The sequence below is a fragment of the Amphiura filiformis genome, chromosome 6 (genome assembly GCF_039555335.1).
Source record: "Amphiura filiformis chromosome 6, Afil_fr2py, whole genome shotgun sequence".
NCBI classification, from domain to species: domain Eukaryota; kingdom Metazoa; phylum Echinodermata; class Ophiuroidea; order Amphilepidida; family Amphiuridae; genus Amphiura; species Amphiura filiformis.
Window position 1 is genome coordinate 53,093,408 of NC_092633.1, and position 18,660 is coordinate 53,112,067.

The 18,660-nt window shown below is 36.6% G+C and overlaps 1 protein-coding gene across 1 annotated transcript in view; it reads left to right on the forward strand.

Moving 5' to 3' along the window:
• LOC140155604 (dynein axonemal heavy chain 2-like) overlaps positions 1-18,660 on the forward strand; it is a 106,859-nt gene that overhangs the window by 75,128 nt on the left and 13,071 nt on the right. The window contains 9 exon segments of the mRNA XM_072178517.1: positions 571-750; positions 753-852; positions 1,528-1,672; positions 3,134-3,333; positions 3,899-4,025; positions 4,452-4,537; positions 9,207-9,307; positions 9,785-9,899; positions 11,325-11,415. Of these exon segments, the coding sequence (XP_072034618.1) occupies positions 571-750; positions 753-852; positions 1,528-1,672; positions 3,134-3,333; positions 3,899-4,025; positions 4,452-4,537; positions 9,207-9,307; positions 9,785-9,899; positions 11,325-11,415 (1,145 nt within the window).

Below are 18,660 nucleotides of genomic sequence, written 5' to 3' on the forward strand. Positions count from 1 at the left end.
AAATTACCACTTAGTATGAAACATATTTTTAAATTCATTGTGTTAAGCTGAATTTATACTTGATCGCTTTTGCAGAAAAGCAATTCTCACGCATGCTCAATGTTTACTTACATTTCCAGAGCGTCAAGCCGATCAATCGATTCAAATCGCTGAGGCAAAAACGATGTCGCTTTTGCAAGTTAAAGAAATCTCAACTTCCCAGCAATATCGCTTGACACGTGAATGGGTCAACCAATCATATACAACCAACTGGATCTATTATTTTGCTAATTAATTTACCTTTCTCGATTATTAACTTTTGGTGATAAATTAATTCAAAGCAATAATTATTGACAGCAACTGATGTTTTAAAAATGTATTTTGTGGCATTTAGAATATTTTAATTGTCGTCTGCAATCGCTATCGCCGTGATAAGTATAAATGCAAAAGCGACGGGCGATGCATCGCAAAATTCAGCGATTGCCCATCGCTTTCCAAAAGCATTTTCTTTAGGCCCTAATTTATGGAACTTTTTAAAATATTAAATATGAGTATACTGTAGTTACCTGTTTCTGGTATTCGATTCTGCAGGTGGTCGATTCATGATCCGCCTTGGTGACAAAGAGCTAGACTACAACCCAGACTTCAAGTTCTACATCACCACCAAACTGGGTAACCCGCATTACACACCAGAGATTTCAACAAAGACTACCATTACCAACTTTGCTGTCAAAGAGGTGGGCCTGGAGGCACAGTTGCTGGGTATTGTGGTGCGAAAGAAAGACCTGAGCTGGAGGAGCAGAAAGATAGCCTTGTCATGAACATTGCTGCAGGAAAGAACAAACTAGCAGAGCTTGAAGATGAAATTCTCAGGTAAAATTAGAAAGTTTGCAGATAGTTTGCTCCACAAGTGGGATTTCTTTAACCCTTATGTCCCAAGCCTATTTTGGCGAGGGGGAAGGAAAGAATCAAGGAAGAAACAAAAAAGAAGAGAAAACTTATTTTCTCGGGTGCGGTTTTGAACCAGGGATGCCTCGAGTGCTAGACTTACTCATATAGGAGGAAAATTAAAGTGTTATTAACCCAAACGCCTTATGCATATTTTGGTGGGGGGAAGGAAGGAAGAAAGAAGAAGAGAAAACTTACTTTCTCAGGTGTAGTTTTGAACCAGGGACCCCTCAGGTGCCATTCGCTTACACAGCCATACCTTGCCACAGGGGTCTACCTTGGCCGGCCAATCTTTCCGTGCCCATATGACTGATGCTTTGTGAATTGAGGTTTTTTGATGTTTGGTACTGTTAGGGTTAATGACATGCTTCATGCAACCTTCCCAAGTCTTTCAAATGTAGGAAATAAAAGTTGCTATAAAAATTATCTATTTCCTTGTTGTGCCAACATCGGAGAGTAATAATAATTTGTTTTGGAAACTTGTTCCCTGCCGTGAAATATATGGGAAGTAGTAGGAATATTTGATATCTTGTGATGCAGTATCCACCATTTTCAAGTGTGATATAATTACTTACATTACCCCCATGTTTTGTTGTTCAGACTATTGAATGAAGCACAAGGATCTTTATTGGATGATGAACAGCTTGTAAACACCTTGCAAACTTCTAAGAAGACATCAGAAGAAGTAACAGAACAACTTATAGTATCAGAACAGACAGAGGCAAAGATTGACGCTGCACGTGAAGTAAGTTTCATCAGTAATTAAGAGTGCATTTTGTGATCCACAGCATCATCCCCCCCCCCCACTTTTCTCAGAAAAAGTTGAGATTTTTATATCACTGGAAACCTCTGGCTACAATCATAATGTTTACGTACCAAAAATTTCTTGCCGATTAATTAGTTTAGCAAAGATTAAGAACTTTGAATTTCGTTCTGGTATACCAGAACGAAATTACAACACATTGTCTATGGAGCAGTGTAATACACATAATCATGCATAACTCGCAAACACAAAATCGGAATCAACTGAAATTTTAGGAATAAGCTTTTTTTGTGGATATCTACTGACAAATGTCATAAAAAGAGGCTGCTAGGATCACGAAATTCTCCTTTAAAGAGTGCTTTTCCATAACTGGGTCACATCCTTCATATAATTAGTGCCAAGACTTTATTGAGGAATTAAGTTGTATAATTGCTTAATAAGTTTCACTCTGCACTACTTTGGTCAAACTCAAACAGTTAATATTTTCCCAATCCAGTGATTGTCATTTTAAAAAGTAGAATTATAATAGTGCCCCTGCAATTTCATGGCAAAAATACAAATATCACCTTTCGTTATTTTTAAAAGTCAATATTAATATTTTAAATACTAGTGTTCATTTCATGGGAAAAATACAAAATTTATTTGACCTTGTGTTATTTTTAAATTCAATATTGATATCTTATTGTTCATTTCATGGAAAAAATACCAAATAGCACCTTGTGTTATTTTTAAATTCAATATTGATATCTTATTGTTCATTTCATGGAAAAATACAAAATTTGACCTTGTGTTATTTTTAAATTCAATATTGATATCTTATTGTTCATTTCATGGAAAAAATACCAAATAGCACCTTGTGTTATTTTTAAATTCAATATTGATATCTTATTGTTCATTTCATGGAAAAAATACCAAATAGCACCTTGTGTTATTTTTAAATTCAATATTGATATCTTATTGTTCATTTCATGGAAAAAATACCAAATAGCACCTTGTGTTATTTTTAAATTCAATATTGATATCTTATTATTCATTTCATGGAAAAAATACCAAATAGCACCTTGTGTTATTTTTAAATTCAATATTGATATCTTATTGTTCATTTCATGGAAAAAATACCAAATAGCACCTTGTGTTATTTTTAAATTCAATATTGATATCTTATTGTTCATTTCATGGAAAAAATACAAAATTTGACCTTGTGTTATTTTTAAATTCAATATTGATATCTTATTGTTCATTTCATGGAAAATACAAAATAGCACCTTGTGTGTTATTTTTAAAAGTTTTTATATTGTTATTTTATATACTAGTGTTAATTTCATTTTTGTTATGATCACAAAAATCACAAGTAATTGCATATTGAATTCTTACAAATTGTCAAATATTCTATTGCACAGTGAACTACTTGTTTTTCATTCACAAAATGTCTTCTCATTGCAGGGTTATCGACCATGTGCTCAACGTGCTGCCATCCTGTTCTTTGTGTTGAATGACATGGGTCGTATAGATCCTATGTATCAGTTTTCATTGGATGCGTACATTGATCTGTTCAATATGTCTATAGATAAAAGTCAACGTAGCCCACAGCTTGAGTCAAGGATTCTTAATCTCAATGAATACCACACCTATGCTGTATACAGGTCAGTCATGGTAGTATCATTGTCAAACTTAAGAGTTAATCATTTAGTCATAACATTTATTTGAGGTATATAATACACTCCTGGAATTGAGTAGCCAATCAGAATACATGTTAGAGAAATAGACAGAATGTTGATAATATCTATTATGAGTTAGCTTAGCTCATACAGTTTTCACTGTTTTATTGAAAACATTATCATGCTTTTTGTAAGTATCATAAAAGAACAGTTTCTTTATATCTCCAGATCTAACAAGTGTTCTAACTAAAGAAGTCTAAATTTGAATTCATGTATCAAGATCTATTTTGGTTGATTGTAATGTAAACTTTACTATTTTTCATCTTGGCGAGCACGCTGTGGCGGCTGTTTTGTGCGCGCATCTATGCAACGTCTTTAAATGTGTACGTATGTATGCCAGCATTTTGAAGCTACGCCCAATGATATGGTACTGATGTCACTGCCTTGCCAAGGTGAAAAGGTTTGGTGTTGTTGTTTTGAATAGGTTGCTGAACCCCATATTTACTGTTGTCAAGAGTTATCAGAGTATATCCTTTACTTCTTCTTTCAGGTACACTTGCCGTGGACTGTTTGAGAAGCACAAGCTGCTATTCTCCTTCCAAATGTGTGCTAAGATCTTGGAAGCATCAGGGAAACTCAACATGGATGAATACAACTTCTTCCTCAGAGGTGGAGTGGTAAGTGTTAGAATCTCTTGTAAATTTGTAGTCCAGGCTTGTAGGCAATAGACTTTTCCAGGAGGATTTTTTTTTTTTTTTTACAGATCATACATGACCATCAAAACCTATTCAACCAATCTATTTCTGGCAATTTGTTAAGTAAGAGCAACATGGTATATGATTAGTGTGAGCAATCATATCATGCCGCAGGCTCATCAAATGCGCTGTTGCAGATGTGTGACTGGTTATTGTGTTTTTGTTTACCACATGATGGTAAGGAAAACTAGAAATAGAATATCTAGGTTTTTTATGTACAAAGCCTTGCTTATAGTATAGCTCATTTACGTATTACTGTAATACATCATATGTAGGGTCATAATATTATAGGTCATAATAATTCTGCAGGATAATTCAGCTAATCTACATGCTATTTATTTGTCATAGGTTTTGGATCGTGAAGAGCAAATGGACAACCCATGTTCTAACTGGTTGGCTGACACATCCTGGGATAATGTTACTGAACTTGACAAGTAAGTATACAGACTGGCCCAGGTACTATGCCTGTCATCTACAAAATATGCAGACAGAGTAATGCATATCCTGTGTATTATTGGGCTCTGACATATTGGATTTGAAAGCAGAATTTGATTTCAAATGTTGTAATTTCAATATTTGTTATCCGTACCCCACTGTTATACTCTACCTAGACTCTCTTTCTAAGATAACCCCTAAGACTCATTTTCTAATCTAAAAACAAGCAGTTACCAATCAATTTGAATCAATTGTATCTTCTTTGGTATAGTAGACAACAAGCTGGTATGCACTGTGCATATATGAACCTGACAAAATGACAGGCTTGTGAATTGTTGAAAACTAGTGTTGCCATCTAACATCGACTAGTGGCCACTACAATAATCTTGTGTTCTCATTAATATACACATTGAGAGTAAAAGATGAATGCTCGCAGTGGGTCTGGCTGCACAAGCATCATTAATAAATGAATAGAAAATATTAAAGTTGTCTGGTATAGCCAAAATTAAGTCTCAAGTCTGCACTATATAATGAATCGTTTGAGGATGTTATTACTTCAAATCAGTGCAGTAATTAGTTTGGGTTTGCACAGCTAAATTTTACAGATCTGCTAGTTATCAAGTTACTATCATTGTTTTATAGAATGTAAGATTTCACCGGATCCTTGATCATATACCAGTACTGTTCCATGAAGAAAGCTCACCCTCACCTACTTTTCTGACAACATTATCATTCATTCAGATCTTGAATCAAGTTTACACCTGCATTATTGTCATTAGATGTTCTAGATTAATATTCTTCATTCATAATCATAATATGTTTTGTATATCTGTTTGACTATTTTCTTCTTCAGATTTATGAAATTATAAGATGACACATGTTCTATTTCAATGTTACATGTGTTAGTTTTGTACTTAATATGATAAAAGATACACAAGTGCAAAAGCAATAGCCAAAATTGATTGATTAATTCTTGAAAATTATAGTGTTCAAGATTGGATTGAGAAGCTTGTCCAGGGCCACTCCTGAAAAATGTACCAGTTCGCTTAATTCACCCAATTTTTATGACAAATACGACTCTATCGGTCATTCTGGGGTCCCCTTGGAGTTGGAAATTTTCCCCAAAATTTTGTCAGTATCTTCTTAAAAAGCACTTTCCCCCTATTTTTTTGAAGAAGGAAGCCAGGCCCCCTGGATCCACCCTTGATCTTGTCATTATGATTTCTGCTGCTGATGAGCTTACATATTTTATAATGGTTCAACTCTATTCTTTTAGTATGGTATTACTTTATATTCATTCTTTCAAAAGACTATCTATGCAGTCCTTTAAATAAATTGTAGCAATTGTGGAATACTCCTTAGGCTTGTATCTCTGCAATAACAATACATGCATGGACAACTGTGCAGTATGCTATTTTAAATGGTGTATGATTTGTATCCTACATGTGTGTGACAGGTACATTCCGCAATACCCACAGTTTATTTGAAATTACTGTAGTTGTTGTATTGATTGATGTATTATTAAAATCTGCATCACATCTGTGCATTACTTTTGCAAGTACTGCATTGACTAAACAGTTGTACATGGACCTCTTATCATGCATTATATCTTATCCATGTATTATGGAAAATTGTCAACAAACTAGCACTTCATGTGCACTGTCATTTTCAGAACCTCACATATGAAAATTCTTGTGCTACACCAGTATGAGCTGAGCAATTCTGACAGAACATTTTCCCCTAATAGACATTTTGTGAGGATACTTTTCATTAATTAACATTCATTTCATATGATATGGTTTCCACCCCAACATCTTTCACATTCTAGACGGTACGTATATACATGGCTTGCACCCATTATATCACTCACAGATGTGTTCCATTCCAATTCATCATCACTACCATTGTAATTCATTATCATCACTTTCATCATTTCTCCCACTTATTTTTACCTCTTTATCATCAATTTTGACATGGTTAACAGTAAGTAAGTATGATTTTATGAATGGTCAATAGCAAGGTATTGTTGTTGATGTAGGTAGGATTGGCAGGTTGATAAGCTGATCTAATATTCTGGTTACTACCAATAAGTGATTGAGATTTGACCAATGAGCAGGATTGTATCTTGTTACATTGGAAAGAACGAGCAATTTTATTGGTCAAAAAACAATGATGTGTTGCTAATGACTGGTTTATTAATTCAGCTATGGTTTAGTATTTTAAAGAGATTTGGTATTGTGCATAATAGGTTTAGTTTGTGAATTTTGTAACTCAAGTGAAGTGGCAATTGTATGAATTGAAATTTTGATGTTATTGTAGTAATTTAGTGATGAGTAGAATTTTGATTTGCATAATATTGATAGGGATTTTCTATAATATGCCTTTTGTACCCAATGATGCTATTATCCATCCTAACTCTGTTCTGGAATCTGACCCAGAATTTGGCCCTATGATCACCAAAATTGAATACACCATGCACTTAACTAAAATAAAGGATACAATTTTGTTTTAGAATTATGCTACAATTGTGTAATGCAACTGACTCAAATGACATAAACTTTAAAATAAATCAGTGCATTTTACATATACATACTTTCTGAAACAAAAAAAAGGAGGGAAAAAGTGGTAGAGATCACTTAAATACAGGTTACCATTGTGTCCTAACCAAGCACATCTAAATATTTTGAGAGAGTGTTTTTTTTTATCTTTCGACTTATTTTGAATAAGTAATAGCTAACCACTCAAGTCTTAATTTAAATTTCATGTTTTAGTTATAAAAAAGGGTACATATTACATTATGTTGACATTGGCCTTGTCAATACCAGCATAACAGCCAATGGACTATACTCTCCATCTAAATGGACTATTCCAATGGAAATCCGTACACCCTTTGGAAGGTATGATCTTAATCTTCCACACAGGGAGTGTGAATTTCAAATTAGGGTACCTAAATGTGTGCCTCCATTTGAAATCTACACCTCTTCTGTGGGATATTAAGGTCATGTCTTCCATAGGGGTTGTATGAATCTCACCTGAATAGCCCAATGCTATATGTGACCGTATTAGCACGAATGAGCCGTAAATGTCCTCAATTGTATTCTGAGTTACAGTGTAAAATGGGCATGAAGGTCGTATTCATAGGTACCTCAATTGGGTGCTACGTGTACCTCATTTAATGAGATACACGTAGCACCAAATTGAAATACCTATGAATATGACCTTCATGCCCATTTTACACTGTAACTCAGAATACAATTGAGGACATTTACGGCTCATTCGTGCTGTACGGTCACATATACATAATAGTGGTATTTAGTGTGCTAAAAAGATTTAGATGCAAAAAGGACTTGGATAATTCAATTGCTGTAGCTTAATTTTGTTTTTCTTTTATTTGGTGGTAGAAGCTGAACCATGACTTGCTGTGATATTAATTGCATTGATTTGATAATCTGTTATACAATAATATGTTTGGTATGCTGTTCTAGTTATAATTGGGCAAGTTTGCTTTTTTTGACTACATATAAGGAGAAAAATGGGAAAGACTTGTACAAATTCCACACAAAATTGGTGGAAAATATCCACAGTATGTTGATATACTGTGGAGTGACACTGTGATTTGCGCCAGAAAAATGTACATAGGAGCATATGTATGTTGAGGTGTGTTTGTGTGTCGGGGGTGTTGGTGTTGGGTGGGTATATGGTGGTGTGTGTTTGTATCTGCTTTCAAACTGGAGTTGTGCATATTATACACATACCAACTGTGGAGCCTTACTGCAACAGTGGAGCTCCTTGGCTGGATATAGCTTCTAAAACAGTGTTTTTTGAGCCTTGGAGGGGGTATAACACCCCTCATTTTGTGAAATATAGACCTTCACATTAAGTTGATTATGTACTTATTTATAGTTGTGTAAAATGCCGAGGTTAGACGTTAGAATGTGGGTGAAACTCCATGGTTGAAAAGTCATACACACTGGGGTGTGGGGGTGTATGTTGGGGTGCATATTTGTGCATGTGTGTAATTGATTGATTTTTTTCTGCTTTTGAGTTTTTTAAAGTATTGATTATGGCAAGAGGATATATAGGTTGCGGTCTGATATTTCACAATTTATTAACATTACACACTTGTCAAAGCATTTATGCACTAGCACAGTATTAACATATAACTGTAAAATAACTTATCATATCGTTAATATTTAATGTAACAGAACACCCTTCACACACATACAACATACACACCCTTACCTTCAACCTCTGTACATATACCCTATGTGCAATCACTGGCAAACAATGATGTTAAAAATATGATAAGAGGTTTTACTATCCTACAGTGGATACACATATTTGAGTTTATTTTGACTTACAATGGATGGGGTTTACTGTCCAAGTTCGGACTGTAATAATTAGCTATAACACTTTCTTATGGCGTTTTACATCTAGAAACATCTAGCAACTGTGAATACACAACATACACACCATCCTGCTCCTGTACACAACATACACACCCACCCCAACCCTGTACACTACATAAACACCCATCCCACCATTGTACACAACATACACACACCCCACCCCCACACACCCCTGCTCATATACATTATCTTGATTAGTTACACAGAGCAAGAGTTGTATGAATCCAATGTCATGCATACATTGCTGTTTATCTTACAGGCTTGCTAATTTCCATGGTTTAGTACAGTCATTTGAGCAGTATCCAAGAGATTGGCATATTTGGTACACTAGCCCAGAACCAGAGACCGCTCCACTACCTGGTAAGTCCATTCACATGTGCATCATGTCATCACATTTTTAGTGTTTTGATTGTTAGCTAATGCTTGCTTCTTGTTGTTTTTTTCAAAAGGACTTTTACAGGGAGGAATCCCTGGGACAAATCTCAAGATTACTATAAAGCATCCCATATAACTAAGAAACTACTTTTGTGTGAGGCGCCAAGCACATGCAGCTACAATGGCAAAACTGTTTTGCACTATAAAAAAATGACATATATCTGCATCATTCAACAGAGGAGAAAGGGTGGTTTATAGCAATCTAGTAATTGTCACCATGACAAAATCATGACAATATATCAGTATCCACATCTAGGGTTGGCACTTAGCATTTGGGAGTCGTGCAGCTTATTTGCCGTACGCCTGATACACAAGAATTACAGGAAATAAAATTAATTTTGAAACATGCATGTTCAAATAATGACCATTTTCTAAACGGTCGCTTTCTCTGTTTCATCCTAGGTGAATGGGATAATGCATGCAATGAGTTACAGCGTATGTTGATTGTGAGATCACTGAGACCAGACAGAGTCTCATACTGTGCTACATCATTTATTGTCAACAACCTGGGATCTAAGTAAGTAGTTGTATAAACTCTCACTCAGATTTTTCACCTCTCTTTTAATTATGTATTTATGTCTATGATTTTGTTGAGAATCTGCAAATCAATATTTGAAAAGATTCTGTTTAACATATTTGTTAGAATCAAGTTGATTCTGAAAATTCTTCCCCTGGTATTAGAGATTCTGAAACATTGATTCCTTGTACTGTTATATGAGATATCATAGTATAGCAGTGCATGCGATGACAAGCAGATCCATATGTGCTGCTTTAACCAATCACATTTGCACAAAGTCAAATGGACTAGACCGATTAAGATTTAAAGGAAGGTGACCTGATATAATTTGGAAAATCAAAATCTTTAAAACTTACGTATAACATAAAATGTCATCCCTTTCAACCACTCATGCAATAAGACATGTAAATGTTTTTTGTAAATGTGACTAATTCCTAATGGAATTACCGACATTTATACAGCGTAATATTGGTAGTCTACAGTGTTTTTATTAATAATAATCATCATGATCATGTAATCTATTGATTTCAAGTGAAAGGCCGTATTTTTCTCATAAACATATTGAAATTAGAAGTTCCAACTCGGTGTATTTCCGAAGATATCATCAAAAAACTGCCTAATTAGTCTCAAATGTGGTATACCATATTTGAGACTAATTCGACAGTTTTTTAATGATTTCTTCGGAAATATACCGATTTGGGACGCCCAATTTCAATATGTTTATGAGAAAAATATGAGCTTTCATCTGATACTAAAATCAGCATTTTGATGAGGTAAAGTGGGGGGATGAGATTGTCAATCAGGTTACCCACCTTTAAGGTAATTTCATAATCATCTTTATATTAATATTTAGAATATCTTATTTTGAATAACAGTTTAACAATAATAATGGTAATAACGGTATTGTTTTCATTTTTCAATAATAACGATATTGTTTTCAGCTGATTCAATAATAATGGTATTATTTTCAGCTGATTCTTTCATGCATCTTATTGTCTCATAGAGCATATAATATCATTGATTTTGGTGTAGAACAACTCAGTCGGCGGCCTCTTGTGTATGTTTTATATTAATGGTATGACTGACCAGACCACAATTATTTTGTCGCTTTAGGGACCAGTCCAATATCAGTAATACATGCACAAAATAAGATGGGGAAAACACTTGGTATACAAAAGAAAGTTGGCCGCCAAAATGAAATAAAATTTTAACTTGATGAGCAAGATTGATCGATTTCCAAAATTTTTGTTCTGGACAATTACATAGTAACACAGATTTTAAATTCTTTTTTTTTTTTAACATTAAGAGGGTCAGATCAAGCCACATACACACAATGCGATCTGGAAAATGAACACTAAATGTTGATCATAATGGAAGCAAATTGGAAACAAACCACATTTTTTTGTTTTGAATTTTTGCTGTTAGATTTGTTGAACCGCCTGTGTTGGACATGAAGCAAGTGTTGGATGATTCTAGTACAAAGACACCTCTCATTTTTGTACTTTCTCCTGGTGTAGTAAGTATCATTTAGGTTTTTCCTTCCAAGTAAAAATCAATTGAAAGTTGAAAAGAAAGCAAGGCATGAAAATAAGGTATATAGGCCATGTTAGTACATATTTCCATCACCCTGATAGTGAAGCTGTGCAGCAAGAATATATATGATGCTGATATTGATTTTGAGTTGTTAATACATTCTTATGTGTTTCTTTGTTTTTAAAGTTTGAGAATCACTCATAACTTTGTCTCTGTTGCCTTCACTATCTTGTTTCAATTTATAACAGTGTAAGAATTGCCTATTTGCAAGTTCAGAATTGATAAAAATGAAATATATATGGGGAATTGTGTTTTTTCAAAACTTTCATACACAATCTTGCAAATTAGGTTTTTCTGAATCAAAATTTTGTGAGGATTCCAAAAATCATGGGTGTCATTTTTTAAAGCTGTTCTTGGGTGTTTTTAAGGCGGATTTTGGGCTTAATTCTGATTTTCAGTATCTGGCATATATTATGGCATAAAAATCAACTTATTTAAGTCATATATTGCATTTAAAGGCTTTTATATTATCATTCCAAACTTTAAATACATTTTAATATGAACTACCTCAAATATTGAATAAATGTGTTCAAATGTTTAAATTTTTGGGTGTTTTTTGGGCGTATTTTATTTTTTTGCATTTTTGATGGGTGATTGGGGGCGGAAAGTTGCTTTGGCAAACTAAATCCCGTGGCCTTTTTTTGATGACAATGTGTCACCTATCCTAATGTTGTTTAGGTCCCAAGTAACATTATTTATACATGTCTACAAAAATCCAGATGCAGCAGTTGGTGGCCATCTTATTTTTCAAAACGGCGCCCATTTTGGCAATACATTCCCAATGTAACTGACCCTTCCTATTGTGAATTTATTGGTACAGTAGCATTTGTTTTAAGCTTAGGATATTATTTATGACGTAGTCGTATGCACTAACATTGACGACTTTGATATTCAAAATGGCCTCCAAAAATTCAAAATGACCGCCAAATTCAACTTATTTCCTCCAAACATTATAATGAGCATTGTAAAATATATAAGTTTAAGCAAGTAACATGTTAATTAATATACCAACACATACACAAACTCCATAATACACTGCAAATACACACCACACTACCCCACACCCACATTCAAATGCTCACCAATAATTAGGAATTCACTTTCTACGATGACATTTTGTTATAAAATAGGTCCCGAATTTAAGATCTGTAACCTTATTCCACCTTAAATGTCTTCATCCCTCTCCTCAGGATATGATAATGATAATTATGTTCCCGCTAAGTTTGATGTACTCTGGGCCAGCGCATACCCATACCCTAACCCGTAATCCTAATCTGTACCCATTTACCCAATACCCCTGACTCGGTACCTCATAACCCTGTACCCTGCTAAACGTACATCGTACTCTGATACCTGATCATGTACCCCATAACATGTGTCCCATTACAAGTACCGAATGCTCCTGCCCATATCCTCTTCGGTTCTCATAACCGTGTATTTTTGGTACATCTATCCCCCATCCCTGGCCAGTGCCCCTACCCATCCCTGGGACTCCTAGACCCATCCATGGACCCAATGGCCCATGCATGTACTCGGGCCAGCTAGCCCATAACCCCATCCTTGGCACCCTAACCACCAGTGACGTAGCGTGAGTCATCATATTGGGGGGGGGGGCACCGACCATGATTGGGGGGCACCGGGTCTGATTTGGGGGCACAAGCCATTTTTCGATCAGGGGCACAAGCCATTTTCCAGCAATTTTCCTATGGGATTTTCTAACTTTTGAGATCGCTTGGGGCACGTCCCCCCCCTGCCCCTATGACCCTACGCCACTGCTAACCACATCCTTAGTACCCTACGTCTCTTACTCCAGTACCCTTGTACAGTCCTCAGTACCCCTAATGCCATCCCTGGGACTCCTAACGCCAAACCTGGAACCCCCAAACTCCATCCCCAGTACCCCTAACCCTATCCCGGGATCCCTTAAACCTACTACGGGACCTTTAACTCCATTCCTAAAACCTAAAAAGTCTGTCCCCGAGACTAGACAGACCCCTAATCCCATCTTCGGCACCTGTAACCCCACATACGGTTCCCCTTACCCTGTGCCCGGTACCCCTTACCCCGTTCCTGCATGGTACCCAGTACCCCAACCCTGGGAACCCTAACTCAATCCCCAGTACCTCATCTTATCCCTGGGACCTCAAACATGACCATGTGACCTCTAACCCTATTCCTGGAACCCATCACTGGTCATCCCTGAAATCCTAACCCCTTCACCGGGACCCATAACCCGTTGTACCCTTTACCCTGCACAGTCCTCAGTACCACTAGTCCCATCCTCTGTCCCTGGTACCCATTATCCAAACCCTGAGGCACTTAACTCTATCCCCAGTCCCCTAACCCTATCCCTAGGTCCCCTAACACTGACCATGGGGCTCTCCCCATTCCGGGAACCCCTAACTCCCGTCTCCGGAACCCCTAACCCTAACCCTGTTCCTTGATACCCCAAACCCCATTGTTGATACCCCTAATGATCCCTGGAACCCCCAATCCCTTCACCTGGACCCATAAACTGTTGTCTCGGGGGACCCTATCATTGGTACACCTAACCTTCTTCCATGGTCACCCTAAACATGTCCTTGGTATTTCTAACCCCATCCTTGATATACCTAATGTTGTCTCTGGTACTCTTTATCCCATCCCTGGTATCCCTAACTCCATTCCTAGAAACCCTATATAAGTCCATCCCCTAGGACCCATAACCCATTTGTGGGACCACACGGTACCCTTTACCCTGCAGTTCTCAATACCCCTAATTTTTTTTCCTGTTTGAAGGTGTAGGCCTACAGGAAGTTGCCATGGTTTGGGGATACATATTTTTAGCAATATTGATATATCGATGGGTGGGTTTTCAGTGGAGACCAATGCAACCAACTGGGCACATTTGGACAAAAAGTGCCCTTGAGTGCACCCAATTAGGGCAAATTTGGGTGCTTTTTCAAAAAGAAGGTATAGAAAAGTCAGCATCCGAAAATCTGGGTGGCTCATCTCCATACAAAATATTTGAAGAACCCCCTCCCCTGCTGCCATGGGCTTATGGATGTATTGATACAGCCAGCAGCCCAAACTAGCACCACCAACTGTTTTTGTTCTTGTTTGTTTAAAGGATACACATATGGGCCAAGAAAACATTTCTATGTCATTTTAACATGGGGGGGGGGTGCATTTAGTATCGGATTTGTGTGTGTTATTATTTTAATATTCATGGCACATGTCCAATCTCCTATTTTACCAGCTTGATGTAGGCTCATTGCATGATTGAAGGAAATAAATTGATTTTGGTGGCCATTTTGAATTTGAAAATCATCAATATTGGTGCTACTGCATGCCAACATGATAAAACTAATACAACAAGCCTAAAACAAATGCTACTGTACCAATAAAACCACATTGGGAAGGGGCAGTTTGAAAAATATTTTTCAAAATGGGCGCCAGTTTGAAAAACAAGATGGCCGCCTTCTGCTGCATCTGGATATTTGTAAATATGTATAAATATGTTACTTGTGACCCAAACAACCTGCTAGGATAGGTGGCACATTGTCATTATCAAAAGGCCACTAGTAGGCCCTACGCTCGAGTTTTTGTATCAAAAAGTACATGCATTCGCTGTAAGTGACGTAAGACTACCATAGCAACAGATGAATACAATTGTTGAATATATCGCCCTGCACTGTACAAAGTTTACGTGGTACCTATGCATTGAACCATAGATGTCAAAGAACAGGGAAAGACCTGGACCGTAACTCTATAGAATATTCATATCATGCTGATCACTCGCACCTGTAAGATTTGTATTTTTGGAAAAGAGCAGTATTACATTAAATCTATGAATGCAGATATACACAGGTGATGAGAGCAACCTGCTTGTAGTGCAGGGCGATATAGTCAAAAATTGTATATATCTATTGCTATGGTAGTTAATCCGATTATGACGTCACTTCTACAGCGAATAGTGACAAACTTGTTATCTTTTCACATTTGAAAACACTCTATATATATATACATTATAAATTGCACCCAAAAAACACCCAAAAACACTCAAAAACACCTACAATCACCCAATTTGATCAAAGTGTCTGTCCAAATTTCTTCTGGGATAATATTTGACCATTAATTTTTATTAAAAAAATATTCAGCACACATTAGTTCATATTATACAGCAAATAAAATGGAAATTGGGCTGAAAACATATGAATTATTAAAAAATATGATAGTTGCCAAAAACTGCCAAAAAAACACCCAAGAACAGTTTTAAAAAAATGACACCCATGATATTTTGATTCTACATAAAATTCTGTTTAAGAAAAATCTTGGTGGCAAGATTGTGTATGAAAAAAATGAAAGCAAAAAATAAATGACATTTCCCCAAGTGAATAGTTGAACTGTAATTTTTATTAGCCCCGGATATCGACGACAAAGAAAGACACAAAACAACCAAACTTTTGTGCGGAATGACCACGGAATAATTTTATGGCTCAATAATACTGAATAAAAACACATAAAACACAAAGCCGAATATACACTGGCTATCTGTGCAATGTTAAACACAAGAGCACCTTTAAATTCTGAATTACCAACTGTCACCGTGATACACAGGCGAACGAAGAAAAACATATACTTTCAACATGTACTTACACAATGTTTATGCTGTCGCCATACTACACGGACGACTAAATATAACAATTTGTAGCAAATCACAATAGTCCCTAAAAGCTTAAAAGTTTTTTCCCAACCCCTATTTGTTCCCGAAGGGGCGCGTCCCCAGCAACGCAAATAATCAGAAAAAACCGCTCAGGCTCCAAAAAGTAAGCCCTCAACGGCCCCACCACCTTTTATCCCCAAAGCGAAACAAGGGCGGGTAGGGTGGGTTTTCATTTGAAAGAATGGCCATCAAAACTATTCCGAGTCAAAATGTGGCGTCAACGGCCGCCAATGCACACGCCCTCATCGTCGAGCGATACGGGACTAATAGCAATTAACAAAAACGAAGTTTCGCTAATTGTACTTAGCCCCGGATATCGACGACAAAGAAAGACACAAAACAACCAAACTTTTGTGCGGAATGACCACGGAATAATTTTATGGCTCAATAATACTGAATAAAAACACATAAAACACAAAGCCGAATATACACTGGCTATCTGTGCAATGTTAAACACAAGAGCACCTTTAAATTCTGAATTACCAACTGTCACCGTGATACACAGGCGAACGAAGAAAAACATATACTTTCAACATGTACTTACACAATGTTTATGCTGTCGCCATACTACACGGACGACTAAATATAACAATTTGTAGCAAATCACAATAGTCCCTAAAAGCTTAAAAGTTTTTCCCAACCCCTATTTGTTCCCGAAGGAACCAACCGTGGATTCGAGAGGTGCGCGAATCCGGATTAAGTGCAACTAGAATCATGCCACCAACCCTGCAAGGGCGAAACCATGAGAGCTAATAAAAGAAGACCTTTGAACTAGCAAAAAGAACTCGATCGCTCTCCTTATGGTGAATAATAATAATAATAATAATAATAATAATAATAATAATAATAATAATAATAATAATAATAATAATAATAATAATAAAGCATTTATAATGCGCCATTTATCTAGAAAATTAAATCTAATCCAAGGCGCAAATCAGCTATCCAAATTGTTGGCTCAATACAATTTCATACAAAATACCATCAACATGAAACCAAAGAATCATTAATACGTGTGAAGCAAAAATACAGAGCAGTATAAAAGCATGATAAATCAAACACGGACATTATACGCAGTATTGAATAAGAAAGTCTTGAGTCCAGATTTGAACTGATCAACAGAAATTGATTGTCTCAGATTATAGGGAAGCGAGTTCCAAAGTTTTGGTGCAACAGCAGAAAAAGCACGGTCTCCCAGAGAATAATTAGATCGTGGAATTTTTAATAGACATTTGTCTGACGATCTAAGAGTGCGTGCAGGTGTGTATGGAACAAGAAGGTCCGTGATGTAAGAAGGAGCAATGCTGTTTAAACCTTTCCATGTGAGAAGAAGAGTTTTAAATACAATTCTTTCACGTCACGGGAAGCCAGTGCAGATTCATAAGAATGAATTAACGAGCCCCTGTTGCATTGACTCACTCTTGGCGCATACAATGGTTCCCGATATCATGAGTGGGGTATATCCTGATTTCGTGCATGTTTGATAGCTGTGTCAAAACGGCATAGGATCCGCCTTGCTGCATTCTCCCCTATGGGAGATCAGCCTTCTGTGGGAGAAGTGCCTGATCAGCCCTAAACCCGGGCAGTCGCGGGCCGCTTTCAGTCCAAGTACTTCCCCCAGTACTACCACCCCTAGCTCACCAGGCGAGGACGACGCCTGCCCTGTGATTTCTGATGGATTTATAGCATTTGGTGGCGTGTTATTAACTGCGCCGCTATCGCCATTAGAGCGGACGCTTGCTGCTGACTTTCTTTGCTGAACTTCCTTGTTTGCGTCTTTCTTTGCTGAACTTCCTTGTTTGCGTTTCGGCATGACATTATCTGTAGGAAAGAAAAAGAAAATTAGCTATTGTCCTAATAAGCATGAATGTGTATTATGAAAAGTGACAGGTCCAACTGACAGTCTCATCCCCAATTTATCACATCTCCTCCAACGCACGGAGTTAGGTGAATATCATTATAAAATAATATAATTAGGGATGTCCACTGTCAAACATGAACATGTATATCATTATAAATATAAAAAGGGGTGTCCACTGTCAAACACATGGATATCATTATCAAATAATATAAATAGGGATGTCCCCTGTCAAACATGAACATGGATATCATTATAAATATAAATAGGGATGTCCCCTGTCAAACATGGACATGATATCATTATAAATATAAATAGGGATGTCCACTGTCAAACATGAAGATGGATATCATTATAAAATAATATAAATATGGATGTCCCTGTCAAACATGAACATGGACATCATTATAAATACAAATAGGGATGTCCACTGTCAACACATTTGCTGCTAGAGTAGTTTCCCACTCACTGTGTGCAGTACCCCCAAGACAGTACATGATCTTGCCCAATTTAGGCCTAAAACAGGGGTTTCAAGCAAACCCTCATTCCACACCAGAGAACCTTAACCAAAATCTTTCCTGATTTAATTATGTTAACAGAAAAGA